At 38.2% G+C, this 27948-nt stretch overlaps 2 protein-coding genes and 1 long non-coding RNA gene across 4 annotated transcripts; 1 reads left to right on the top strand and 2 right to left on the bottom strand.

The window, feature by feature from the left end:
* Positions 1-29: 29 nt before the first annotated feature.
* Positions 30-27281, top strand: LOC114157337 (uncharacterized). Its single transcript, XR_003598125.1, has 3 exons — positions 30-46; positions 12574-12717; positions 27205-27281. It is a non-coding gene; the product is annotated as an uncharacterized LOC114157337 (long non-coding RNA).
* LOC114157334 (serine protease 27-like) lies at positions 10146-19662 on the bottom strand. The gene is made up of 6 exons (XM_028038229.1): positions 19487-19662; positions 18314-18331; positions 16454-16616; positions 12870-13120; positions 12637-12773; positions 10146-10961 (listed from the first exon to the last, which is right to left on the bottom strand). The coding sequence occupies exons 1-6, from the start codon at positions 19542-19544 to the stop codon at positions 10524-10526; spliced, it is 1065 nt and encodes a 354-aa protein (XP_027894030.1). The 5' UTR covers positions 19545-19662; the 3' UTR covers positions 10146-10523.
* On the bottom strand, positions 21159-27619 carry LOC114157333 (serine protease 27-like). Of its 2 annotated transcripts, XM_028038228.1 has the most exons (7): positions 27426-27619; positions 25627-25647; positions 25183-25345; positions 24252-24514; positions 23984-24174; positions 22866-23166; positions 21159-21447 (listed from the first exon to the last, which is right to left on the bottom strand). In XM_028038228.1, exons 1-7 carry the CDS (start codon positions 27478-27480, stop codon positions 21398-21400), a joined length of 1044 nt encoding a protein of 347 aa, XP_027894029.1. In that variant the 5' UTR covers positions 27481-27619; the 3' UTR covers positions 21159-21397. The 2 variants fall into 2 exon arrangements, with proteins under 2 accessions (XP_027894029.1, XP_027894028.1); XM_028038227.1 differs by lacking the exon at positions 21159-21447 and having other exon boundaries at positions 21997-23166; positions 27426-27618.
* Positions 27620-27948: the final 329 nt, after the last annotated feature.

Genomic DNA, 27948 nt, shown 5'->3' with positions numbered 1-27948 from the left:
TTTCAATAAGACTTGAAGAAGTGATTTATTGCAGAGTTTAAGTGCAGTTTATTACTTTAAAGGGAATATTTCAGGATACAACTGAAGTGTAGTAAATCCATTAGCTAGTCCTTTGTCATGACTGATGAGCAAAGAACTGAAAGAAGGAGAATCTTTGCTTGTTCTGATGAATGGCTTCATTTAGTGGGAAGTACAGACTTTCACAGAGAGAGAATGTATTATTTCAGTTGTCTGGTGTTTAAAAAGTGTAGGAGAAACTAGAGACTGAAGTCGAGCGGTGAAATGAAGGGTAAGGCAGAGCTATGTAAGGAGCCAGTTTATTTACCTTCTTAAACTGATTGTAAGGACTTTGTAATTAATGTTCTGTCTTCCAAGGTTGAGTTTGGGTCAAATTAGTCTAACCATTGTCTTCTTTCGCAATTCCACTCCTTCTGGGATTTGTCCCATTGAGTTGAATTTCTCAGGTATTTCATCCTGGCCAGAAGGAGCGGTGAACAATGACATTGAGTTTTGTACTCAACTTTTGAATCAAAGTTTGCCTATTGTTGCTCTTTAGCAATGGCAGTGGAGGAAGAGAACAAAGCCATTCAGTCCACGTTGGGCACGCTCCTAAATATTGAGTAATTAAAGTTGGAGAAAGAGGAATGCTCAAGATATTTCATTGTCGGTAAAGATGTCATGGCTCTACTCCTCTTGCGGTTTAGTAAAAGTCTAAAGTTTTCCAATTGGCTTCTTTTTAATAGCAAAAAACATGGCTAGGCTGAATGCTAGAGAAGCAAACCCCATTGTTTTGTCCTCAATTTAAGGAAGTGGAAAAATTAGAAGTTAGTGCTGACACTTTTCTCTTCGCGGTGGCTTTTGGTCATAGCGTAGCTTTTTTCTGATGTATCACGGCCAAATGTTAGCGATTTACAGGACTTCAAAGTCCACTCCTCTGGGCAAGCAATAGTCTGTCAATAGCCGATGGTCCAAACCCAGGCTAGGGACAGAAGACTGAAGTTTGGAAAAATGCCTTGAAACTTTTGAACAGCGCTGTCTTACAAGGAGGGCAGTGGCTCTTGGGGAATTTTTCCTCAGCTGACCTTATTCTTTAATGTCCTGTAAACGGTCCCCACCAGACAAAGATATATGCGTTAGCCGCTCCTTTGACAGGCCTGGCTTCCTCTGAAAGTGTGTCCTCTGCAAGGGTCTTTTGAGGAGAGACTATAGAGATCTCAGCTTGACTTTTGTTTTATGATGAATAAAAAAAGGGATGAGATGAAAAGAAAGATGATTAATATTAAAAAGGACAAAAGATGACTCAATAAAACCAGTCCGTAAGAAGGTCCAACAGAGAAATGGTGGATGAAGCGGATGGATATAATGCTGAATTGATACTGATATTGAAACATGAATTATTTTTAACCCAGTAGACCATAAGAGTGCTAAGAAGATCATAAAGCGGATTCACTCTTCTAATATTTTCACTCTAACTTTCCTCCAACTTTCTTCAAGGGCATCATATCTCCCTCTTCTTCATGACCACCCTTATCCTTCGCCCTGTCAAGAATCTTATCAATATTTCTTCCTACTGTGGGGAAAGCCTTCATCATCTTAGCCTAATACCACCTCCTGTGCTATAAATCAATTCAGATTTTTTTCTTGTGGTTGCTGCTTTAGTTTGCTTTAGATATACGTTTCATCTATGCCTGTGGGATGTAAGGAACTGGAAAGACATTTTCCTCTCATTCGTTGTATGTCAGAGTTCAAACCTGGGAGGGAAACTGGTGCTTATTGGTATGCGTACTCACAGGGGCAGGGATTGTCACTTAGCAAGTTGCTAATTAGCGGTCAAGTTGGTTTGGAATATCAACAACCTCACAAAAAATAAAGACTTTAGAAGAATTTGGAAATATCAGAGCCTTTTCACCAATGAGTACTTGTTGCCCTGCTCTTCAGTATTTGATATGAACCTTGCTAATCCAGGAAATGTCATGGAAGTGTTCATTATGGCTCCTGCTTATCATTCCAAGGTTGTTGGAAGCAGTGCTTTAAAAATTGAAGTTCTTTTTCAAAGCACATAACGTTTTACCCTGGCCCAAACCAAAGAGTAGCATATATTGTGAAATCCTACCAATGTCTAAAGAAGTCCAGATTAAAATGGTGTCGTCTTAGGAACATGTTGAAGACGGGTAAAGTATTTTGCCCAAGGACATCTCGGTGGAGATGGACGGAGCAAGGGCTCAGACCAGCAACCCACTGGTTACGGGACAAATGCCTCCCGCCGTCACCAACGTTGCAAAGTGTTTCTTCACTTCTCAAATGCAGAGAAGTGCTTTTACTTCCACGTTTTTTTTTTCTGATACTTTTTGCTTTCCTAAAACTTTAGCCCTTTTTTCTGCTTTAAAAAACAATTTGCATCACCCAAGCCACCATTTATGCAAACTGTACCTCGCTTTACAGGATACATCAAACTTGGTCTTTGTCTTAACCATGTGTGAAAACAGAGGTTGTGTTAGTCTGCCGAGCCAAACAGCAGCCGGTTCAAAAATCTAGCTGAAACAGCAAAGAGGGAGATTAAAGCAATTTATTTTTCTGTATCTCTAGCACACACTCTTTATGCAACTTATCAACTGTAGTGATTTTAATAACTAAAAGTGGAAGAAAGCGTGAAAGTAGAGGCCAAATATTGAGGGGAAAAATATTAGAAGAGAAGACGAAGACATTCAGCTACAATTTCACACATTCATATCCACATTTACTCAGTCCAGCGGCAAATACCTAAAATATGCTTGTCTAACATATCAGTGACTCCTTTCTTTCTGCCTTGAATAAATTTTAATTTACAGCTCCTTGGAGAGCCTAGCTGTAGTAATAAAAATAAAAAGTGGTGGATCTGAACCGTTACAGTTGCTGTACCTTCATTATGTCTGTAATTCACACTCAGCCAAACATATCAGTGTGTGTTTCTGCGTGTGTGTGAGGCAGAATCAGCTAGCCATAGACACCAACTCATCTTCTTTACAACATTACAGCACAAGAACTGTATTCAGTAGATGTGAAATTCCAGATCTCCTTTTTCTCCAGGGGAGATTTGAAATATATATATTTTTAAATAAATATTTGAATCAAGCTTGTTGATTTGGAGTTATTTATCTGATTACTGCACAAATATTAATACCCCGGGCAGATTTAGGGAACTGCCAATTCAGCCACACATTGTCTTTACTTAGGAGGAGTGTCCAAAGTCTGTCCTCGACAGCCGGCATCCTGCATGTCTTGGTTTTTCTCCCTGCTGGTAGTAACAACCTCCTCAGCATGTCAATGTTCTTCTTAGGCCTCTAATGAGCCACCATTTGATCCAGGTGTGTTAAACCAGGGAGAGAGTTAAAACACGCAGGATGCCGGCCCTCGAGGACCGACTTTGGACACCACTGATTTAAACTAACCTGTGATGAAGAACACAAACCCTGTCTCGTCCATGAAATTTTCTGAAATCTTGAAGGTGTAAAAATAGAAACGTGCGTATATCATAGAACATATATTATTGTTTTCTACAGGGACAAGTTTAGATTTATTTTTTGTCTGCTCTGTGTGAGTCACAATGCAAGTAGTCCATCAATCCACATTTTCCACCACCGAGAAGAAGAAAAATCAAAGCTGCAGAATAACAATGAGGCCATTTCTGTTGCTTGAGGATGATTGCAGGTTAGTTTTCTGAGCAGCCACCCAGAACATTTTAGAGAAGGGGCTGAGCAGAAATAATCTGCAGCTTGCCTGTAGGGGACAGCAGTTCCATTCATGTGCGAAGGCTTCAAGATTAAAATTCAGAGAATGAATGAAACTGAAACATAAGGTGCTTTTGGCCCATTTGGCATTCATTTTAGGGAGAGTTTATGAACCTTGAAGGGCTTCTGTTGGTAAGCAGTGCCTCATGTTTATGAGGCTCAAACATCCCGTCTAATATTGTACCTGATTAGTCTTGGAAGCTAAGAGGAGGTTAACAAGAGACAATTTCTCTTCCTTTCTGATGAATTTTATTGGAAATGACAGAAAGGAGATCAAACCTCTTTTTATTTCCTGACTTATTACACTACTGCAAAATATATCCCAGAAAATATTTTCGTTGTTGATGCTGAGGGAGAGTCGAAACAATTTTAAAATGATCCATAGTTGACATTAAAACTGGCAAACAGTTGGTTTAAAAGTGAGACTGAGAGGTTTTGTGTCTGACTAGGTAGTCAGGGGCACCACAGGGCACTGTTCTCTCACCATTCCTTTTCACTCTATAAACCTCAGACTTACTGATGGTTCTGCAGTATATTGGTCTATCAGGGATGGAGAAGAAGTTGAGTAGTTGGTAGCGTGTGTCAGAACAGTTATCTCAAATTAAATTTGAACAAAACACAAGAGAAGGTGGTGCATAAATAGCTTGGAGTTCACCAAGGCAACCAGACAATTTAGACTGGACTGGACAGTGAAGTTGTCTACAAGAAGGGACAGATTAGATTGTGATTCTTGAGGAAGCGTAGGTCCTATAGTTTTTGCAGAAAGATGAATATCATCTAAATGTTTGAATGTAATCATCTCCAGCATCTACGTGGATCCCAGTATGCTTTATATTAATATCTTTTATAAATGACACTTGATGTTGACCCACAGCATCTGCCAGACTGATTCATCCAGTGTTGAGACTTCTTATCATATCGACACATCTGTGTCACAGAACTTATATTCTTCAGAAAGTTATAAATCAATAATTTATGATTATTAAATCACATTGGAAACACCTATAAAAGTAAAGCAGAAGTTTTTTCAAAAAGAATTGCTTCTGTTGAATTTATATTTTAGGGGTTTCCAATAATTACTGGCCCTGTAATATTATTTAAAACAATTGTGCCCAATTGTAGGATTTATCTATCCATCCATTTTCTGTACACCCTTATCCCTAGTGGATTCGAGAAGGGTTCTGGTGCTTATCTCCAGCGAACGTTTGGGGCGAGACAGGTCCTGGACAGGTCACCAGTTTGTTGCAGGGCAACACAGAGACAGACAGGACAAACAACCATGCACACACACACACACACACACTCACACCTAAGGAGGATTTAGAGAGACCAATTAACCTGACAGTCACGTTTTTAGACGGTGGAGGAAGCCGGAGTACCCGGAGAGAATCCACCATGCACAGGGAGAACATGCAAACTCTGTGCAGAAAGACCCTGGGCCGGGAAGGCAACAGTGCCACTATGCAGCCCTTGTAGGATTTATCACCCAATTAAAAGTCTTTCATAAAACCGGACTGTTAAAGTCGTCTGTAAGGTTGCCAGGAGCTGACAACATCAGAAGCCAGATGTTGTCTGGATTTAAAAGGGTGAGTTGGGATGTAGAATGATATCAGTTCTGGGTCTTTAATTTATTTTTAAGCATAGAAACTTGATATGGAGGAAGAATTATTTTACACACGTTCAGCATTCAGTCAGGTCATGTGGCTACATTTTAAAGCTGCATCCACCCAAAATGCTATCTTGCGAAGCTAACATTTTCAGTTCATGTCCATACAGATAATTTGGTGTGTCCTTATAGTCGACTGGGCAAATGGGGGTTTTCAGAAAGAATAAAATGGTGTCCTGCTTTTTGGATGTCTACTGTTACTTTCTGGAAACATCAACTCTTCAAATGTTTTAGGGGCTTTTCTTCCATCAGTTTAACTCTCATGACTTGTTTTCCATCAAACTTTAAGGTCTAGCTAAAACAGTTGATGACAGGAGATGGTAAATTATGTCAAAAAACAATTAAATTGTTTTTTGACGCATCTTCAGAACATGTTGAAACATAATGATTGATATAGATTTTACTGCCCCTGCTGGTGCGACTGGTTTTACATTATTTGGCGTTGAAAGTGTTTTATTTGTCACACGTAAAGTGACAAAATTCAACAGAGCTTGTCCCATTAATTTTTAACTGAAAAAAAAAAGGAGGTTCATCTTGTCAAACTGTAAAAACATTTGGCTTTGTTGTCATGTTATTAGCAAGCAAGCCCATATTTCAGAAAATAATGAAAATATTTTGGTGTAGATGTGCTTTGACATTCTTACAGCTCATTAAAATCTCTTATGGATCTTTATCCATATCATCAAAAGGGATCTTAAACGTAACATTTATGGCACCACAAGTTATTTTACTGCAACTTAAAAAGTTTATTCTCGTTGCATAAAATGTAAAACATTTTGAAATTCTTTTAAAATTCTACTCTTAAAAAAATTTAGTCATTTTATTTAAAAACAATATGGAAAAAAAATATACAAAAAATATTTTTTTTTTTCTTTTTTCCCCAAAGGACTTAAGTTTATCCACTCATACTTCTAATGTGGTTGGGGTTAATTTCATACCTTGGAAATGTAGCAGTTTTTTCTTTCCAGTGAAAAGTTTCATTATCTATAGATGATCGTTCTATTGCTCATCTTTACATGAATATCCACATCTATGGTGGATTTTCACGTTTCTGGCATTTCCCAGCAGAGCTTGATCAAGAACTCTAGTTTCATAAAAATGTTCCTCATAAAATCCTTTTGACTACTGCAGAAGTCTTCGGAGGTGTGTCTTCAGTTGTTTCGGTGAGCTTGACACGGCAATACTGGTTGCTCAACTTTTAATCTCCTGAAGCTTCTACAGGTGCGACTAAAACCGGAGAAACCTGTAAAACAGCGCTGCTGGTTTCTGGTCGTCTTGACAACCAGTGATCTGGCACAAAAACGCTCAGATGTTTTGACAAACTGGGTCAAGGCCTCACGCATAAAGCGTGCGTGCACACAAAAGATGTACAGCGTCATATTTTGTGTGGAAAAATATGTATTAAAATTAACTTTGTGTCAAAGTTTGTGTAAATATACACACACTTTTTCGCTGGCGTGAAAATGTGCGGCACCCACGTAAGCTTTTTCTGTAGACTATTTCAATCTACAAAGCGTCAAAACTCGCCTAAATACACTGAAATCTGACTACATTCAATGTTGTTTAGACCAAGAAGCATCAAATTCAATGTTTTCATGGTTTTAATATTTTATTGTTTAGACGTAAACGATTAAACTGATCCGCCTTTATCCTCAGACAATAAGCTAACATGCACACAAAATAAAGAAAATGAAAATAGAAAAATGTGAAAACCTCACTGGAATGTAACTACTACTTTTCCTCAGTTTTTGTCTCAAAGATTGGTCTGTGCGCCAAGTGCATGAAATGCATGAAATGGGTTAATTTCATTCTGACTGAAAAAGAAAACGGGGTTGGATCGGCAGATTAATTCCAAACAGTTCAGGTTTGATTATTTTTAAGGTGATCAAGGTGTGTATAATCACAATCATATAAGTAGCGTTTCATTGCCTGGACTGATCATCCTGGAGCTCCGAGCAAAACTTCAAGAAGGAGCTGAGTGGTACCGGTACCGGTGCAGCTGCAGTCATCCTTCAGTCGAGCCGCCCGCTTTGTGAATGCGCCTTTATGGACAGAAAGCATCTCTATTCTGTAAATGTACAAGCTCTGCACATGATTCCACTATTTAGAGTAAACATCCATAATCCCACTCAAAGGACTCGCTGACTCTCTGTCTTTAAATCCTGGCTGAACTCTCTGCTGTTCAAACAGGCATTTGTACAATCTCTTTATTTATTTTTTATTTGGATTTTTTTTTCTTTGAAATGTATTTTTATTTTTGTGAGGTGACCTTATGTGTCCTGAAAGCACCTTTTAAATAAAATATATAGTTATTATTATTATAATTATTTATACTGCTACAAACAAGGACTTTGCCATGATTATTGCTTCACGTGGTGGCAAACATCCGGGTATTTATACTAATTTACATATGTATTTATGGATGGCAACATAACATGTCCTAATCTCATCCTTTTGGTTTTAAAAGTATCAGCCAACAACATGAAGCTAGGACTTGGAAGGTGTTAGCAAAGCCTAAGCAAAGACAAAAAGGCATTTTGTTGGAATCCTTCAGAAATTCAAAATGATCAAGTTTTAAGCTCTTTATAATAAATCTCTTAGAGGATTAATTCCTGTTGATAATATAAAAGAGCCTTTAGCAGATTTATGGATAGTGAATACAATTGTAAAAATTAAAGACATCAGTAGACAAAGACTGAAAATGAACTTTTCCATTTTCATGTGGTAATTTAAGCTGACAGGGGGAGAAGGGGCTAGCTTATTTTGAGATGTGCTGCAGGATCAGATGTGTGAAAAAAAGCCGATGGATGGATAATAATGGTTTCAACCCACAAAAAGAAAACCTTTTAATATATAAACAGCTGTGCCTAGCTTGTTTTAATATCACACACCATTCTGATCTCTTTTTTTTCTCCACCCACAGCCCTTTTTCTCATATCTTGTGTAATAAGTTCTTCTTGTCACTGATCCTGACGAGTCGTGCTTCAAGAAAAATCCAGAAAAACACGTTGGGTTTGATGTCTGTCTCTGAAGTCAACGTAAGCAGGTGGATGTTGATGTGTTCCTCTTTGCAAAAGGGAGGGGAAAAACCCAATTACATACACACAAGCTCACTATCGACTCATACAAGTAATGCTTGGCGCACCATTACATTTTTCTACAACAAAATGCAAAAGAGAAATTCACCTTAGACTTGTGAATTAGATCTGCTATAAACCTGTAAAAAAAGACACAAGTCACTAGCAAGTCCACCAGGAAGTTTGAAAAGGTAGTCACGTTGACAACTTGTGCAAATTTAGAGTAGGTGCAAAAACATGTAATTTGAGGGGCTGTCAATGGGGACCCATTTGGGCCAAGAGTCATACATGTGCAGTGAACCTGCAACTTTAAAAACTTTAGTCATTTCCAATCAGACCTTCACAATTTCAACCACTTGGGTTTGGAGAACAAAGAGGATTTTGTATTAACACAGGCAAATATATTGTCTACTAAAAATTAATTAGGTCCCAGTAAACTGTGCTGAACTGCACACAGTTGCACTGTTTTGAAATAATGAAATCACATCTTAAGGGATTTAGTTGTGCTACATTTTAATCAAGGATGTTACAGTAAAAATGGAAAAATAAATGAGTGCCATACATCGTATTTTAGTTGCACAAAATGTGGAAAATGTTAAAATTTAATATACCTTTTCTTCCAATATTCAATCATGTGCTAGTTGAGATGATTATGAACATAAATACCTCCTGAAATAATGAAAGCAACAGTAGGTAACTTTAATAAACTCTTTTTGTTAAAACTATCACTCTGTTGTGACAGTGTAATGAGATGGATAATCTGTGGAAAAACCGATCTCCTCTGTCTTTTCCCAGTACTGACTGCAGAAATACACCGCTCTCTCAGAAACGACCAATCAGAGGAAGAAAGAAGGTCTTGGTGTTGTCAATCAGGCAACAGAAGTACATGCTGCTCTCCCCTTGTTCTCTGCTAGGCTACGGCTTATCCCCACCAGCACCATGCCATGAATGCTAAGGCTACTTAGCATGGCCACTGATGATGACTTCCTGTAACATTAAGTTGTTTCTCCACCATTAGCACACTTTGCAGCACATGCATAGTATTGATTGATGGCGCTAAGACCTCTCCTTTCTGTGTTTATTCAAATAGACAATGACTGAAAAGGAAAATTATCTATAGTACTATTTTAAATTATTTGACTTTATATATTTTTATATCATCAGAGAATTGTCTTTTAATGCTTGTTAGCATCAGCTAATGCTGTAGTCTTTTCAATGAGAAGGGTGAAATCTGTTTTTGGCATTAAAAAGTCTTAAGTTTGGACCAAACCAAGTGATCATACTCATGCAGTCGTCCAATGAAATGAAAAAATATTTGATTTAGTTTGACAAGAAAGCCATGTTGAATGCACTAGTTCGCACTTCTGTACTCCGTGGAGCGGTTCTTGTACTTACAGTCTTGTGAAAGGTTAAAGACAGCCCATTAAATATTTTCCTGATTATGAAGAAATGTTCGCTTCTTAACATTTATTTTGGATTGGATTGGCTTAATTGAAGTTCTCCTGAGACGCATTAAAATCCCTCGCCAGACTCATAAACTGCTTCCATCTTTTTTGTCAAACTGGACACCAAACTCAGTCCTCCGACCTTGAAACTTCGGGTCGGCACAAAAAATAATTAAAACCAACAGAAAAATATAGTTTTGAATGATTTTAATCACAGTTTATTACTAATCACAGTTTGTTTGTTTCATATTTAATAAAATAACAGTGTGATTATCTGCTAAAAATCCCAAACCTGTTGTCAAACACTCGAGATTTAATTGGCATTTACAGTTAAGAAAATACAGTCAACACAATGTAAAGGACAGAAAAAAAAAAACAATTTGAATTTTATGAGAGGTTTGTTAAACTAATTACCAGATAAACTTATTACACCCTTCATTTGCTTTGTAGAAATCTTAATTTGTGAAATAAAACTAAATCAGACTAAAAATATCAACATTTTGATTCTATTGAATAGAGAGTTGGTGTTGGTTATGAACTAGAATGCAGCATGAGTCAAAGCTATGATTTAGTTTCCAGCACCACCAACAAACAGATGGACAAACAGAACAAGAGCAGAGAGAGGGAAGACTCGAGCGACGGGAATCAGAGTTTCACCACTGCCAAATATGCTGTCGTCAGTGGTAGAGTGCTGTGTGGTAAAGTGGGGGCGCTGGGTGGTAAAGTGGGGGCGCTGGGTGGTAAAGTGGGGGCGCTGGGTGGTAAAGTGGGGGCGCTGGGTGGTAGTTGGTGGTGGAGGACAGGTGTAGTTCAAGTTGCTGTCAATGCCTGGGGAGGTGTAGGTAACAAAACCTGGGTCCATGCCAGTGACTGTGTCGGTGATCCATTTCTGGTACTGGGACACACGAGTATAGATAGTAAGTAGCTTCTGAAATTTTAGACTCGCAATCCCACTCTGGACCCAGATGGAGTCTTTCTTGGTTACTAGAGCTGTGCCTCCATCTCCCTGTGGAAGAATTTTAAAACAGCATAGATGTTAAACGGTGTTTTTAAATCTGGTCCAATAGTGACACTTTGCTGTTTTAAAAAAACAAAACAAAAACACAATCACTATTTTAAAATCAACAAACTGAGACAGAACACATCTCATTAAATTGCTTGAGATAAGAACTGACTAAATTGAATTAAAGCTGCTGTAGTTGCTCTAGAGATTAAATGGATATTATTAGGGCTTAATTAGTAAAATGGCAGCAATTTTGCTTATTTCATAACTTCATAACCTTTGACCTTCTCTCCTCTGGTCTGTTTAACAGATACAGTCTCAGATCAGCTCAGACCTCCAGGACTGTCAGCAGCAGAAACAGAAACTTTATACCTGTTGGGGAAAATATAGATTACAGTATATTTGCTTTGCATTTCCCTACATGATAGCAATGATACAGTAGAATCCAATTAGATTCTTGATTTGTTGGGTTCTGCAGGGGAGTGGTTTATCTACATTTACAGGGTGGCAGGCTGACGGGATCCAGCTGGTGCTCATCAAGACCAATCAGCGGAGGCCTTTAATAGGAGCGGCTTCCCTGAGGCAGACGCCAGATGATTTTGCTTCTATAGTGGTATACTCTGGCTCTCTGTGCTGCTGTTACTGTGTTTAGCTTGTTCTGATTCCTCTCTCATCTATTCCCTCCTCAGAGAACCAGCCCTGATCACCCCCTGGTGCTCAGACTACCTAATTACCTGATCCTCGCTGCTCTGCTAAAACTAGCTCCTGGATACCTCCACGACCACCAGCCAACTGCTGCCTGTCCACCCTCAGTCTCATGCTGTAACTCCTCCCCCCAGAAATCCCACACTGCACCGACTGCTGGAAAACCCATGTACCCACCTCTGCTCATCCTAACCCTCAGACAGTAAGCCATCACCGGGTTACACTATCATTCCCTTCATTTGCTTCCCTGTTTAACCACTCACCTTTCCTCAGTTCCTCCTCTGGCCCGGTTCCTCCCTGCTGCTGCAGATCAACGCCTCTCTATTCTCCCCCCATTTGCACTCGTTATTCAATAAATCTGTTAAACTGCGCTTGGTGTCCGTAGTTGTTGCTTGCCTTCGAGTCCTGGTAACCTCTCACCATGACATGATTAATATGGGTTGTTGCTGTGTTGTTGTATGGTGTTTTTGTTCAATGTGCCCCTTTTTTAAATTTGAGCCCCTGCCCCTCCATAGGTCTCTGCACGGCCCTGATACTATTATCTACAGAAATGCTCCTGTTCAGAAACAACCAATCAGGAGAAGACGTGTCTTAGTGCTATTAATCACTGCTCATGTTCACGCTGCTCAATGTGCTGATGGTGGAGAAACACTAAACCGTTTATCTGCTGTGATCAGTGGCTATGCTAACTAGCCTTAGCATTTGTGGCAGGCTCTGCTGATGAGGAAAAACTTTAGGGCAGCAGAGAGTAATTGGAGGGAGTGAACCATACACACAAGCGTGATTGACAGCGTGAGGAAGACCCTCCTTCTGGGTTTGATTGGTTGTTTCTGTATTAGGAATACATGACTATCTGTCTCATAGCATAGTGTTACAACATAGTTACAGCTTTATCAAATATCTAGAAAAGTTACTAGAAGTTCAATTTCGCTCAAAACATAATCAAGAAATGAGAACAAAAAAAGGTAATTACATAAGATTCTGTCTTTGAACCATTTTCACTTCCAGCACACATCAGGTCCTCTGTTATTGGATAGTTGTAGTTGTAGCTGCAGTTGCATTTTCTGTTCCCAACTACTGATACATCGATTTCCTGTAAAGGGTAGGATACTAAAGAATAAAGTTTTAAGGATTATTTCTCTTTGGAGAATTCAGCAATGGTATTGTACAGAAAGCTGATGCTAAAAACAAAACTGTAGAAATTACTTGTGTAGCCACTGAAACCAGTGACCCAGCTGCTGGTTCCATCGTAGAAAGTGCTGTTTTCTGCAGCCAAACACACTGGTCGGATGTAGTCAGTGAAGTTGACTGGAGCAGACAGCTTCACAAGGCAGATGTCGTTTCCACCAAAGAAGGTGAAGTTTGGGTGGCAGTGAAAGCTGTCAATTCCCCGAGTCACTTCACCAAATCCAGACTGGTTGGTGCCACCAAAGTGCAAAACTACATCGGAGGAAGTGCTTAAAGAAGAGAGAAGAAAAGTGTTTAAATATGATTGTCACTGAGTATCACAGTAGGTAGATCTTTATCTGTCTTTCTTGCTTTCTTTTCAGTAGTAGAGGTGTAAAACTGGCATCCTTGATCCAGATGCTGAACTGACATGACTGCTGCACATCACTGAGTTTACTGCAGTTGAAATCTGTTTTGAGTTGACTACCGTAAATTCCAGACTATAAGCCGCTACTTTTTTTTCCCCCACTCTTTGAACACTGTGGCCTATACTAAGGCAAGGCTAATGCATGTTTTGTTTGTTTGTTTTTTTCTCCCACACTGCCAAAAACATTTTGCCTCATAACAATAGACCAATGAAATTGATCAGAGATCTAAAGAAATTGTACAATAAATTAAGAAAAAATTTTCAAATCAATGATTGGTATAGTAAATCTGCCACTTTTTCGCCCTCATCAACATGGAAAACACTCAAAGAAAATCATATGATGAAGCTTTTCATATGATGAAGGTGATCAATCTGGGGGTTCAAGAAGGACATAATCTTGGCATAAATGAATTGATGGTGAGACGGTGGAGACGCCAGCGTGAAGAACTGAGTCAAAACAAAAGGACAACGAAAGCTTTCAGAGGTAACCATAATAGATGGCTCGAACTTGAAAACTTTCTTGAAGACTGGCTTAACACACAGACAGAAAGTGGCTGCAGTGTTTCTATGGTGCAGATCAGACTTAAGGCTAAAGCAATCGCCACCGAAATGAGAATCAAAGATTTTAGAGGTGGATGATTGTGGTGTTTTAGATTTATGAGGCGAAAAGGCCTGTCCATCAAGGCATGCACGGCTTTGCGTCAGCAGCTCCCTCCTGACTACGAGGATAACCCTGCTAACTTTCACACGTTCACTCAAACAAAGATGGCGGAGAATTCCTTCAGGCCATATATCATAAATATGGATGAAGAACCTTTGACGTTTTACCTGCCTCCAGGGGTGGGAAGTAACAAAATAAAAGTACGTCGTTACTGTATTCAAGTACAATTTTCGTGTATCTGTACTTAAGTAGATTTAATCATGGATACTTTCGACTTTTACTCCACTACATTTTACAGCAAGTATCTGTACTTTCTACTTCACTACATTTCTGCTGAATAAACAAAATAAGAACGCAGAGCATGCTCATTGCTCTTCGATTGTTTTCGTCACCTGTCATGGCAGACAGGGTGAGAACAGTTACGGTCCTTCTGCTTGGTTACTTCTTGCTTGTTGCCCTTGGACAGTGTTCATAGTTGAGTGTTGTTTACCGTTAATGCATTGTCTTAATTGCTATGTTTAATGGTGCAGACAGTTGTGGTTTCTGACGTGGGCGATATGGGCAACTGCCCAGGGCGTTATCTTTTTAGGAGTGGCAGGAGACCTCTGTGGATTGTGGCACAGAGATGGAAGCAAAGCAGAATGAAGAAGAGTTTGAATTGATAATGATACTGGTTAAATGTATTTCAGCTCTAAGTATTTAATTTCTATGTGTTTTATGGAAATGTGGATCTTTCAGATCAATTTGAGAAGCAATATTGATAGGTGCACTTAATTTTATTGAGTCATGTAGCGCGGGGCGCTGGCCTTGGTCTCGGGTTTGGCGGTCGTGACTACAACACTGCTACATGGCTCCTTGGTTGCATATCCTCCCTCATCCACCTTATTTCCATCACATTTCTGTTGGATTTCTGTCAAAATAAATGCCACTAGTGGTAAAAAAAAAAAAAGGGAAGTTGATGCTATGTTAGGACAGGAGATGAGATGTTTCCATCCCTGAAATTATGATGCATAGAATCACATATCTAAGTCTAAACTATGTTACAGGGAGTAAACACAATAAAAACATGCTTTATCAGTGGCATTATTTAAAATGGCACATTACTAATGTATTAATATTAAATATGATAGGTACATTTAATGGTATTGTATTAGCAATTATGTAATGCTTTCAGCAAGTACTTTTACTTTTAATACGTAAGTATTTTTAAAAGCCAGTACATTTCTACTTTTACTCAAGTACAAATGTTAATGTGGTACTTTTACTAGAGTACATTTTTGTCTGTGTATTTGTACTTTTACTTAAGTACATTGTTTGAGTACTTTCTCCACCACTGCCTGCCTCTGAATGGGACTGTTAACAAACTGAAGGTCCCAGAGGTGGACATATTGGAATATTTGTGCACTGTTCAGTGAAAAAGTATAAGCAATGTAATTTATGTTACTGATACGTTCGTATATTTAAAGGTAGTATTGAGGAAGAATTTATTAAAACTTTGAACAAAACGTTTGGCTCGTCTCTTCCTTAACACAGCCGGGTTCTTCTCGGCGAGCGGCGGCCAGCTGTAAAACGAAACTAAACAAAACGTGTTCACGTCACAGATCACAGAGTTTAATTCCATACAAAGCAATGAACAACAAAGCTGCAGAGATACAGAGATATGCATTTTCTCACAAAATAACAACACACAAGGAGAGACAAAAAAAAAACAAACACGAAACACACAGACAGACAAAGGCGCCCACGTGGAAAAAAACTCTCTCGGCGTGCTCCGTGTACGTAATCTTATATCAAAGAGGAGTTTCCGTATTTTAATATATGCAAAGAAGGCGTTCCGTTGTTCAACCAATCAGAGACCTGTTATCTGCTGGAAACCTGAGAAGTCTCCCCCTTTACACCCAACTCGAACGGGCGTCTGGTCTCCGTCAAGCCAGAAGGGGAAGAACACTTAATCTCAGTAAGAGGGCGAACCACTTCGTGCTCATCTCTGTCTGGCACGGGGAGAGGCGCCAAGAAGTCTCTTGCCCCCTATCGGAATGTAAATTTATTACTCTGTCTTCAGCGGGGGAGGAAAAAAGCCCTGCTTGTTTAAATGTCTGCTATTGTCAGCTCCCCCATGCTCAACATAAAACTGTTCCAATAAAAGTGTTGGCTATACCTTTACACATGTTGTAAGTATTTTAGCACTTAAATAATCATTTTCCTTAACAGTAGACATGTTAAAGGCACTGTTCATAAAAAACACTTGCAATATGTATTCCTCATGTGTAATGTCTTTGTAAATATCTCGTATTACAACGTGGGTCACCTGCGGTTTACCATCTTACAAATCCATTGCGGCTTGTACAAAATTGATTTTCTTTCTAAAATTAGAGCATGCAGCTTTCAGTCACGTGTGCTATGTGGTCTTAAATTTACGGTAGATTAATTTGAAAAGATCTTTGAAAAATAACTTTAAAAAACATATAAAGTGGAGTTCATAGGACGGTTGCTGCAAGGTGATTTGTTGCAAAATACCAAACCATACCTTCCTACCGTTCGCATTTAGCAGCTGTCAGCACCCACTCTTTGGTGATCAGAGATCCCTGACAGAACAGGTTGTTGTTGTCAGTGGTAAAAGCAACATGCCAGGGCCAACTTCCTGGAGATGCATCTTGCCCTCCGATGATCCTGCTGTTGATGGGAGGTCTGGCACAGGGTTTACAACAATCACAAAACACAAAGGTTAATGACACAGATAGTTTTCACTTGTTTTATTTTTAAAACAGTGGGTCAGTCAGTACAAAATTAGTCAGAACACATATGCAAATCTTTGTTAAAGGTGCAGCATTATGCATTTTCCAGTCACATGGTGCTATTTTATGACACAATCAAGCAATAGTTGTTATAAAAAGGCTATCTACATCAAATATAACTTAGAAATTTGACTTCATAAATTAACTCCTTGAAATTAGGCCTTGGTCTCTTTAAAACCTCCTGCTCTTTCTGAAAGTCTGTCTTCAGGAAGTCATAACGCCGCTCCTTTATTAACACTTTAACAATGTTTCATCAGGGAAGAAGGAAATTAACACAAATGAGTTTTTTCCTTCCTTTCTTCTGTTACTATTACCACTATTGGTAACTTGTTAATGTTATCATTCCATCATTTTTCTCTTTTTTTAAAGCATTTTACTTATTTTTTACATAACACAGATTAAGAAGAATCTATAGATGTACATCGGCAAGGACTTGGTAAATATTCTGATGCTGTATGTCTAATTGTTTATTATTGCCATTATTACTATTATTGTAATCCATAGATTTTCTTATGATAGTTTGTAACCATTTTGCCAATGGAATATAGTTTTTATTGGTTCTGTAGCAGTATATTGAACATGCACATGAATATTATAACTTGGTTTTAATTACAGATTTTTGATAATTATTGAGCCGGTAAGTGATATATTTCAATAAATTTAGATAAGGGGTGATATTAAATGAGTGTTCATTTGTTTATATTCCTTTTCAAACTGTAAAGTAGTGGTAAACTAATATTGTTCTTGGTTATGTATGCAGATGTTTTCTCTGTCCTACTGATTGCTTGTTTTTAAAAACCTGTTTGAAATAAATAAATCAAATCAGCGTCTCACTGAGAAGCAGCTATTATAGCAAGTTCAGCGTTCCAGCAGATGTTTGCTAATTGTGGCTGGCTAGTCTGAAGGAGCTGAGTGGAGCAGTCGTGGAGAAGGGAGGCTCTGAGTCGGAAGCTTGGAAATTGCAGCACGGAGGAGGAGCTTTGTCCTCAAAGGTGGAGCTAGGTCCACCCAGGCGTTTTAAATTAAGGGATTTCTCAAACATTAATAGAGAAACAAAGCAACACTCCAGGAATGTTTTTGATGAGGAAATAACATTACATGACGAAAAGCTCAAAAAGTTGATTTTACATAACACTGCCCCTTTAACAATGTGCTGCTTGAGATATTTAATGCTATAAAAAACTGAAAATTAGATTTTGCCCATTTATTTTGTAAGTGAGTGATTTTCAACAAAACTGACTATTGTACCTTAAACATGCCTGTTTTTGTGATATTAACTATCAGTTTCAGTTCATTTTAAAAGGATTCTATGGGATAGATCAGCATAACACAATAATTAACATTTTATTTTGCACTACTCTGCAATGGTCTATCATATTGAACCCCAAGAACATACAATCAAGTTTGTGTTTGTAGCATCGCGTTCAAAGGGTCTGAATACTAAATATCTAAGTGATGCACTAATTTCCCCACCTCAAAAATCTTACAGATCAACATGTGAACATTTTCACAATTTTACAGGTAAAAAATTCCCAAAAGTAAAATTATTATTATTATTTTTTTCCTGTTAAAAATTAGAAAAGGAGTGTTGGATACTTACCGGGTTGTGAGTCACCTCCTGAAATTTACACACACAAACATGTCAAACAAGTCAGGTGAGACTGTTTTCTCACTTTGTCAGTCAGACATGTATATCAAATCCTTAATCAGATCTTATCCCCTCAGTACATCATTGATATTAAGAGACAGATTTTGTGTCACTGTCTTATATGAAGCCAACCATCAACAATATAAAAATTGCAAAAATAAACCGTATTAAACAAGACAATTGTCTGAATATCATTGATGGTTCAGTAGTTTATCCACAAATTCGTATGACAGTCTTTTGAGATCAGCTGTACAGGCTTAAATAAATATGGAATCATTTAGTAGATTCAGCCAAAACCACTGAACATTTCCTTAGCTCTTAGCTTGGATCATAATCATAAACCTGTTTTCCTATATGAATCATGCCGTCCTTTTCCATGGTGTACCTGTAAACACACCATGTCATACTGAAGTCTATCAGTTTGTTTCTTCTGGTAAAGTATTTCTGGGAATTATGGATATAATCTCTCAGATAAATTACTTGTAGGCCAGGAGTGTCGAACTCATTTTTATTTTGGGCCGTATAAAAAGCCTGAATGATGTTAAAGGGCAGGTTGTGCCAGAATGTTTTTATAAAACTCATTAAATTATTAAATTGACAATAAATAGCTGTTTTAGCATTAAACAAGAGTTTCTTCTAATTTAATATTATCTTTTCACACTGATCAGTCCATCCAGGATTTTGCCATTGCTTTTGTGGTGCTAATTTATAAATATTTGTAAGAAATTTTAACATTTGAACTAATGCGTGATACTAAATGTGACTTTTTATTAATTGTCGTATCAAGTAAGACTGGGGCAGCAGTCACTTAAACTCAATGTTTTTGGCCAATTTTGAAAAAAGAAACAAAACACAAAAAAACAGTAAAATATGAAAAAATGTGGAGATCAATTGATTTAGTGTGAATTTAGCAGATTTGTGAGAAACTGGAGGGACTTATTAAAGTAATTTGCAGTCTAGAGGGCCACATGAAAAGCTACAGCGGGCCAGATTTGGCCCCCAGACCGTGGGTAACAGAGGTGAACTGCAAAGCAAATGACTGATTTAATGGTTATAGACGTGTGCGATGCTTTTCTTTAACAGTATTTCAATGAAAGAAAAATATAAGAAATATATTTTTCTCACCTTTGAAGAAGAGTGCGATCATCACAGTGATCCCCCATGCAAACCTTTGAAGAGCCATTGTCACCAGTACCTCTTTTCTCTGGTCTTCAACATTAAATACTTTTCTGTGTTTAGCTCCACCCAAAGTGACATGAGGTCCAATAAACTGCTCTGATCACAAATGAGCTCTCTCTGTGGTCTGGCTTGGATCTTAAAAGAACAAGAATGAATCCAAACTTGTCTATCTGGATCAATTAGTTGGTAATGACTGTACCTGAAGCGCTATGCACAGAGTGTTTTTGGGAAGCAAGGTTATGTTGTCATGGCGTGCAACTCAAATAAGCTAGACGAGGTTGTTTATGCATCATGGCTTTTTACTGTTTTAACAATATATAATCTAAATGGGGCTGCACAGTGGCGCAGTTGGTAGCACTGTTGCCTTGCAGCAAGAAGGTCCTGGGTTCGATTCCCGGCCCGGGGTCTTTCTGCATGGAGTTTGCATGTTCTCCCTGTGCATGCGTGGGTTCTCTCCGGAGTTTTGGACTGTGGTACTCCCACAGTCCAAAAACATGACTGTCAGGTTAACTGGTCTCTCTAAATTCTCCCTAGGTGTGAGTGTGTGTATGTATGGTTGTTTATCCTGTATGTCTCTGTGTTGCCCTGTGACAGACTGGCGACCTGTCCAGGGTGTACCCCGCCTCTCGCCCGGAACGTAGCTGGAGATAGACACCGGCAACCCTCCCCGACCCCATTAGGGACAAGGGTAAACAGAAAATGGATGGATGGATGGATGGATAATCTAATTGGCCAGTTTAGTTCAGGATGCCACCCAGCTAGTAATAATCCTAAGCACTGGGAAACAGTTTTATTAAATAGTTAACTTGTGTCAACTAAGAGGGCAAATTGAAGAGAAATACAATAATTTTCTGTTAATACTAGAGCAGTTATACATTTTGACCACTTCTGAGTTTAATACAACTAAAAAGAAGCACAAATGGTCACGATGATTAAACATAGCAAAGGTCTAATGCAGTGTTTCTCGGTTCCGTCCTCCGGCCCCCCTGCCCTGCATGTTTCAGGTGTTTCCCTTCTGCCACACACCTGGATTGAATCTGTGGGTGATTAACAGATTCTGCAGTACTTGATGGCTGCTTTCTTCCTGAACATTATCCTGAAAAACTGGATGCCTTTATTTCCAGTAGAAAATAGTTTGGTAATGTAGCTTTTAACACTGAAGTCTGTATGGAGGACTTTGAAGCCAGTTTATTTAACCAGAATAAATGTGATATTTTACTGTATAGTGATAGAGATATTTAGAGATAGTAAAACATTTAAAATACTTGTATCATTCAAACAGAAATCCAACTCACTGCATTTAAAGTCACTCTGGTTTTGTATATATGTATAAGGCTAAATTATAAAAGAATTGATTTTATGCCATTGAGTGAAATATCTACTTTCTCTTTGACATTGATGATAGATGTACTCTGTATAATCAGTTTGAGCCTCTTGAATATTATAACCGTTTCTAATCCTGAACACCCATAAATAGCAAATGTCAGATTTTAAAAGATGCAGAGGGAGTGGGGCTAACTCTAATGGTATTTGGTTTTAGTTCAAGGTGGCTTTATCCAAGTAAGTAGGACAAGTTTGAAATTATTTTAGTATGGATGAATAGAAAGGATATTTGGAGGTGAAAGGAGAGAAGGAGGGTGTGAGGATTACACATGTTGACGCTGTAGGATAAGAAGCTTTTATACTGAAGGCTTGACTGGTTGTTTCCCAAAATGTTATTGCCTTTCAGCCCCACAGTTTCATTCATCCCAGAGGGACAATTTGGGTCAGATTGTTAAAACATAAACGCAGGAGGTTTAACTTACTTCTCATTAAACTTTGCTGAGCTTCACTTACCTTTTATTCCTCTGTAAATTATTAAGACGTGAAAACAGGAAGATGGAGTTTCCATTCTGGCGAAGCTTTTTCTTCAAATTGTGTGCAGTTAGAAAGAATGGGGCTACAACGACACGCAGTTAAAACTAATTTGCAGGAATGGAGGTGGGAACAAACTGGACACAACGCAGAAAACATTTCAGGGAAAGGAGCAGAATTCAAGCCGGTCATGGAAACGGTGGCTCAACATGGAGCACAATACGTTTCTGAGTGCCGTTTTGAAAAAGTGTGAAAGTAGTGCTTGCAGAGAGAGAGAGAGAGAGAGGTAAAATGAGGGTAAAATCTGAGATCGTAAATAGGGCTCTTAAATTGAAAATCTAAAATCTTAGATAATAAATGCAAACAATATTTATTTATAGATTTAGAAATGGTAAAGCTGATAGTCTGTCATACAGGACTGGAATACCTACAAACGTCTAATGGAACTTATTGGTAAATCAGTGTTAAAAATGTCTATCTTCAAAAAATCCTTTTAGTTCTCTGATATTAATTTTAATCTGCCAAACATTAAACATGGTCTGACATTGTCTGTGTTCTTGAATATTAGAGCTTGAAATCTTGTAAATGACACCACTATCAAGTTATATTGTTACTGGATGATGGTTGATCATTTTATTAATGTCTTCCTGTTAAAAAAAAAGCCACACATATTCCACTATTATTTCTACTATCTGGAAAATGACAAATGCATTTATCCAAAACAAATATACAATTTGTAGGAAATTTCATGTGCATGAGCATTAAGATTTATATAGGATTACCATTTTAGTTGCAAATAATTCTAATTGTTCTGTTGGACATATTTGAGAGACGACAAGAAATCTTTAATCCTTACTCAGTTGAAGTTGAAAGGACAAAGCTGAAACGGGAACAGTCATTAGTTTTCTTAAGTGATTGGTAAATTCCAAACTTCTTAAAACAATGGTAAAATGTTTCTGCCATGGATATAAATAAAAACACACCAAATTCACACCATGTCTGAAAACCAAAATTCGCTTGTTATAGAATCATTTAAAACAGATTAGAAATGGGTCAGATTGTTTAAAAATTAACTTGGCTCTAATGTCAAAATATTTGATCATTTGTATTACTTGATTGGCAATACATGTCACAATATTCCTGTTGGCTCAGATTAACCCCCATGTTACTTAGCTACATATTAACAGCAATACTATTCAAAATGAATTTAGTTAACTGCTCAAAAGACAAATAACTCTTTAATTTTAAAACTTGCACTATGTGTTTAGAAGCACATATTTTATACTGCAGTGAAGTATAAAACATAACCATTTTCCTATCTGTGCATCACATAATCCTCAGTAAAACATTTACTTCCAAGCACCGCCCACAAGGAAATGAAGGAATAGAGCAAGAACAGCAATTCCCATGAAGTGAGTGAAGTGGCTCAGGGTTTCCCCACTGCCAAAAATACTGTCATCAGTGGTCATACTGGGAGTGGTGGTGGTGGAGGTGTGGGCAGTGGTAGTGGTGGTGGTGGTGGTAGTAGTAGTAGTAGTAGTAGTAGTACAGGTGAAGTGTAGGTCGCTGTCGATGCCGGTTGAGGTGAAGGTAACGAAGCCTGGCTCCATGCCAGTGACCGTATCGCTGATCCAGCTCTGGTACTGGGACACTCGGGTGTAGACGCCTGGTTTCATTGGGACAGCACATCCCTCACCAAAGCTCACAACCCCTGCTTGGACCCACTGAGAACTATTCTGAAGTTGAACCATCAGAGGTCCGCCTGAATCTCCCTGAAGGGGAAAGAAAGAGAAGAAAAGTATCAATTACTTGTGGATAGTAATTGCAGTTTTATATTACCTTCTCATTCTCAAATTTTCTTTTATTTTTGGCTGGACTGATTAGGTTTTTCTACAGTGTCTGCTTTTTCTTTGGTTCTATTGTGTTACATGTTGTGCAATGCTTCCTTCCTTCAGTTTGGGACTGGACATCAAAAACAATGCTGCTTTTTTTGGTTTTATCCTGTGAAATACTTTGATTTTAATTAGGGGTGCAGCCGATTCATTGGTAAAAATTTCCTTCATTTTCGGAGATTGGTGATCGGCCAATACTTCAATGTGTAGCCAAGCTTTTCACCTGATATCATCTACCCCAGCAAATGTCTTGAAACCAACCACTGTCCTCTCCTGCTCACCTGTGAGAGGTTTGACTGTTGGCCCCACCCATCGGGTCATGTCTGCACGTTTGCACGTAACAAGAGTCGCTCCACTATTGCCAAATCAACAACTTTCCTGCTATATTTAATGACATTTCAGACAAAAAAAAAAAAATTGGTATCGGCAAAATCAGAATCGGCAGGTCCGAAACCTACCTACAAACTAGGTAGGTTTCAATGATCCGATGAAAACATTGCATTTTTATTAGATCCAGAACTACATACTGAAACCAGAGATTCATACAAAATGAGTCTGTTGTTACTTGTAAATGCAGCTGATTTGTAGACTATCAGGAAGTTTGAAATAACTCTTCTTCCTTGTGTTTTATGCTGAGAATTATTCCATTGAGCTGTAAAAAAAAAAAAAAACATTACACAAATAAAGTTGTAGTTACCTGACAGGAGTCCTTTCCTCCCTCTTTAAATCCAGCACACATGTAGTTATTTGGGTTTAGGTTAGCATTGAAAAGAAGATGTATCATGAATGTTTCGGAGTAGTAGCACATGCATCGGTTGTTTCCAACTATCGGCACTTCCACTTCCTGCAGAGTGTTTGAATGTAATCCAGTTCCAATACCCTGGGTTTCTAGAAGAGAAAAGTAAAGGCTTTAAATGAAATTCACAAGCGGAGTTGTCGGAGACGGTGACTATTGTGCAACTTACCAGTGTTGCCAAAACCAGTGACCCAGCTCAGAAGGCCATCATGGAAAGTGCTGTTCTCTGAGGCCATGCAGATCGGCTGGATGTAGGGAGTAAAGTCAACGGGAGCCAAAAGCTTCAGAAGACAGATGTCATTTTCAGATGTCAAAGAGTCGTACTCAGGATGGCAGATGATTTCAGAGAGTCTTCGAGTCACTTTAGTCGAGTTGGAAACGTTGTCTAGTTGTACAACACCAAGTTGGACTCCTGTGTGGTTGAGGTCGTCTCTTACAGAAAATGAAAACGCGCGAGAATAAGAGTCAACACACAAAAGTTTAGGCTCGGTTGTTTCAGTATCAGCAAATGTTGATAAACATAACAAAAGAGTCTTTGATAAAATCTACAGTATGTAACTTATTTTTAAAAATATTTTTTTGTTTTTCACATTTGTTGAAACTGTCACTATTGTCACAGTTAGTGAAAAAAATCAAGCTCTTCTGCGTTCTTCCAGTGTTTCCATTGCTAGCTAGAAACAGTCAGAGCCCAGAGGCGGGCCTTAACGCTGTCAATCACTCCAGCTATGCCCTGTGCTGTGATGCAGTGTCTTCCCATCAGCATAGATAGTTGTCTAGTTAGCATAGCCACCATTGATGGTGTATAAATAGTTTTTCTGCAACAGTGCCACTAGAACATTTAGCAGTGGGTTCACGAGGATGATTGACACCGCCAAGACTGTCCTCCAGACTCTGATTGGTTGTTTTTAACCAGGAGAGGTGCATTTCTTCAGACAACAATATCAGCACTGGGAAGAGGTGGAGGAGATTGATCTTTTCAAAGATTATCAGTATCATGACATGGTGATAGTTCTAATAAATATGTAAAAAACAGATTTTGTTTTATAGAAGTTACACACTGCAGCTTTAATCAGTTAACAAAATAAAAACAACCCTCTCACCTTGTTATGCAGTGAGCAGCTGTTAGCACCCATTCATTGCTTATCAGCGACCCTCCACAGGAGGAATCACCTACAGTAAAATATACCTGCCAGGGCCAGTCCCCCAGCTGGGCATCTTGACCCCCAATGATTCGCGACTTGCTTCCAGCTGCTTTGCCACACGCTGGGGAAAACCGAGAAGAGACAAAAGCTGAGACGAGTGAAGGTGGAGGAAGTGCTCATAACTGTCAAACGACGCCTCGTCGGGTGTGATCATTATTTCAATGTTGAACCATTTTTGCACGATTATTTTTAAAAAATTATTCTTGCTTTTTTAAAAAAGCAATTCTAACAGAAAGCAAAATGTTCATTAACTTAGCAAAGGCCCAACTTATAAAATTAACTATTCATGTCAGAAGACAGAACCAAACTGGTTAAGCTTGTTGAAGTGTCCAAGATGCTTACCAGGCTCCTGTGATTGACAACCTGAAATGCCAAAAATAGAAAGACATGTTAAACCAGTCATCAGCACACATGACCAGTTAGAGAAAGAAATGAATTATTGTTTCCCACACATTCACTTGTAGGATGATAGAGTTGATCTTTATATCTGTACATGTATGCATAAATAACTTTTGTTGTTCTAAAATCATGGCTGTCTTGTTCAGCTGAAGTTCAAAAAGTGTTTTTGTCCCCTCTCATATTTAAATGTTTCCAGTATATTTTCAAGAACAAATCCCCTCCCCAAAAAGTTTGGATTTCTTTTATTCATGGAAAATAGATTCTCAAACATCTCTGTCTAGTGTGAAAAAGTAATTGTAGCTTCATCATTTGTACTGGTTATTTCTTTCTTGGTGGTAACAAACAAAAACTTGTAACAGGTGTTCATCGCTATGGAGCAATATTTGCAAAGTCCTCTTTATGGAATTGTACAATTTCAGCCACACTGGACAGGTTTTGGACATGAACATCCTGTTTAAGGTCATGTCAAAGCATGCAAAATTAAATTTAAGTTTGGACTTTGACTAGGCCTCTCCAAAACCTTCATTTATTTGAAACATTGTCCCACTGTGACGGTATGTTTGAGTTTAAGGTCATGAATTGATGTCTGAAAGTTTGCCTTTATGGTTTTCTGTTAGAGGAAAATTAGTGGTCAACCATTAATGTCATCCACATACCTTTGTTGCATGTATTTTTAATTTTAATTTTGTCAGGATGTCTTTTAAGATACATTTTTTTGATAATCCAAAGCATTTGAAGTGTGACATAATACAATAACTGAACAAATCTAAGACTGGAAGTACTTTTTCGCTGCATTGCAGCTCCTGAAGGACAGAAACAGTTGCCTTTTCAGCGTACACGCCGCTGTCCTTGCATCCTGAATTAAATATGTCTGTTTCAGAGAGCAAACTGCCATAACTCGTATGCTTTTATAGAGGTGGGCAGATTTACTGTTGATTTATTTGAAGTGAATATGATTACCAGTACATGGCTGCTGTTGAGCACATTTTCAGAAAAGTGGTAGGTGCATACTGTACTTTTTCTGTGCTGGTTTTACTTTTGAGCACTAACTGAGCGCTGAATCTGTTGGAAGTCTTACTGGCTCACTCCAAATATTACTTCCAGTCATCAGAAACAGCATGGTAAAATTAAAAGGTTATTTTAAATCTAAATTACTACTTATTTATAAAGCACTTTAAAACGGTAGCTGTGACAAAATGCTGTACAGATAAAAACCAATAAGCATTCAAAATATGGAAAGGACGGAAGACAATACTATAAAGCATAATGCGCAATAATTGAAGTAGGAGGAAAAGTCTCAACGTGTTTAAAGCTATAGAATGAAAATGTGTCTGACGAAGAGTTTTAAACGTGGACAATAAAGGGGCACTTTTAATACTTAATGAGAAAATGTTCCATAATTTGGGAGCAGCAACACTAAAAGCTCTGTCTTCCAAACCTAAATCAGAATTATTTGTGTATTGTATCTCAACTAATAAATGTGAGAACAATATTTAATAAAACTTGTTCATTTGAAATGAGGATGTAAATGTTACATTTTTACTGCACTCATGAAAATTGGTCAGAAAGATAAAACGTCTTTGAATAAAATGTGACTAAGATAGCAGCACATGTAGGTTTGTTTTCTTAACCAAGTCACAAGTTACAGAAACCTTTTCGCCATCTATATGTATGAGGTTTATCAGAGACACGCCATTAAGCTACATGAAAGGTAACATGAATCATGAAACATTCTTTCTTACCATTGGATAACAGAAGGATCAGCACAAAGTTTCCAAACAGCTCTTGGAGATCCATTTTTAAAGAAACGATATCCTAAAGCTACAGATGAATGCAGATGTTCAGCTCCACTTAGAATGAACCTTTTACACTAATGTCAGCCTGAAAGGAAAGGAAAGGAAAGGAAACCTGTTGGCCGTGTTGCCAGATTGAATCGGCCTTTTATGAGACATGAAAGTTGTCCAATCAAGGAAGTAATTTATTTTCATGATGCAACATGTTTGTTTCCCTTTCAGGTTCTAAAGATAATCAACTAAGTTCGTTTTCCTAATCTGGGCATCTCCAACTTTTATCAACAAATGTACAGATATTTTACGTTTTATGGAATAATTCAATAGCACTTGACCTCTTAAGTACTTATTTTAAAAGCATTTTTTTAAAAGTAAGACGTTTTTGCCAAATGGTTGTGGTTGACTTTGACCGTCAGTGAACCAGAAGAGTATTTATTGCCTTTACTGTAGGCATTGTTCAACTTCAAAGTATTTT

This window comes from Xiphophorus couchianus, chromosome 14 (genome assembly GCF_001444195.1).
Source record: "Xiphophorus couchianus chromosome 14, X_couchianus-1.0, whole genome shotgun sequence".
Lineage (NCBI taxonomy): Eukaryota > Metazoa > Chordata > Actinopteri > Cyprinodontiformes > Poeciliidae > Xiphophorus > Xiphophorus couchianus.
This window is presented reverse-complemented; position numbering and strand designations above follow the sequence as displayed.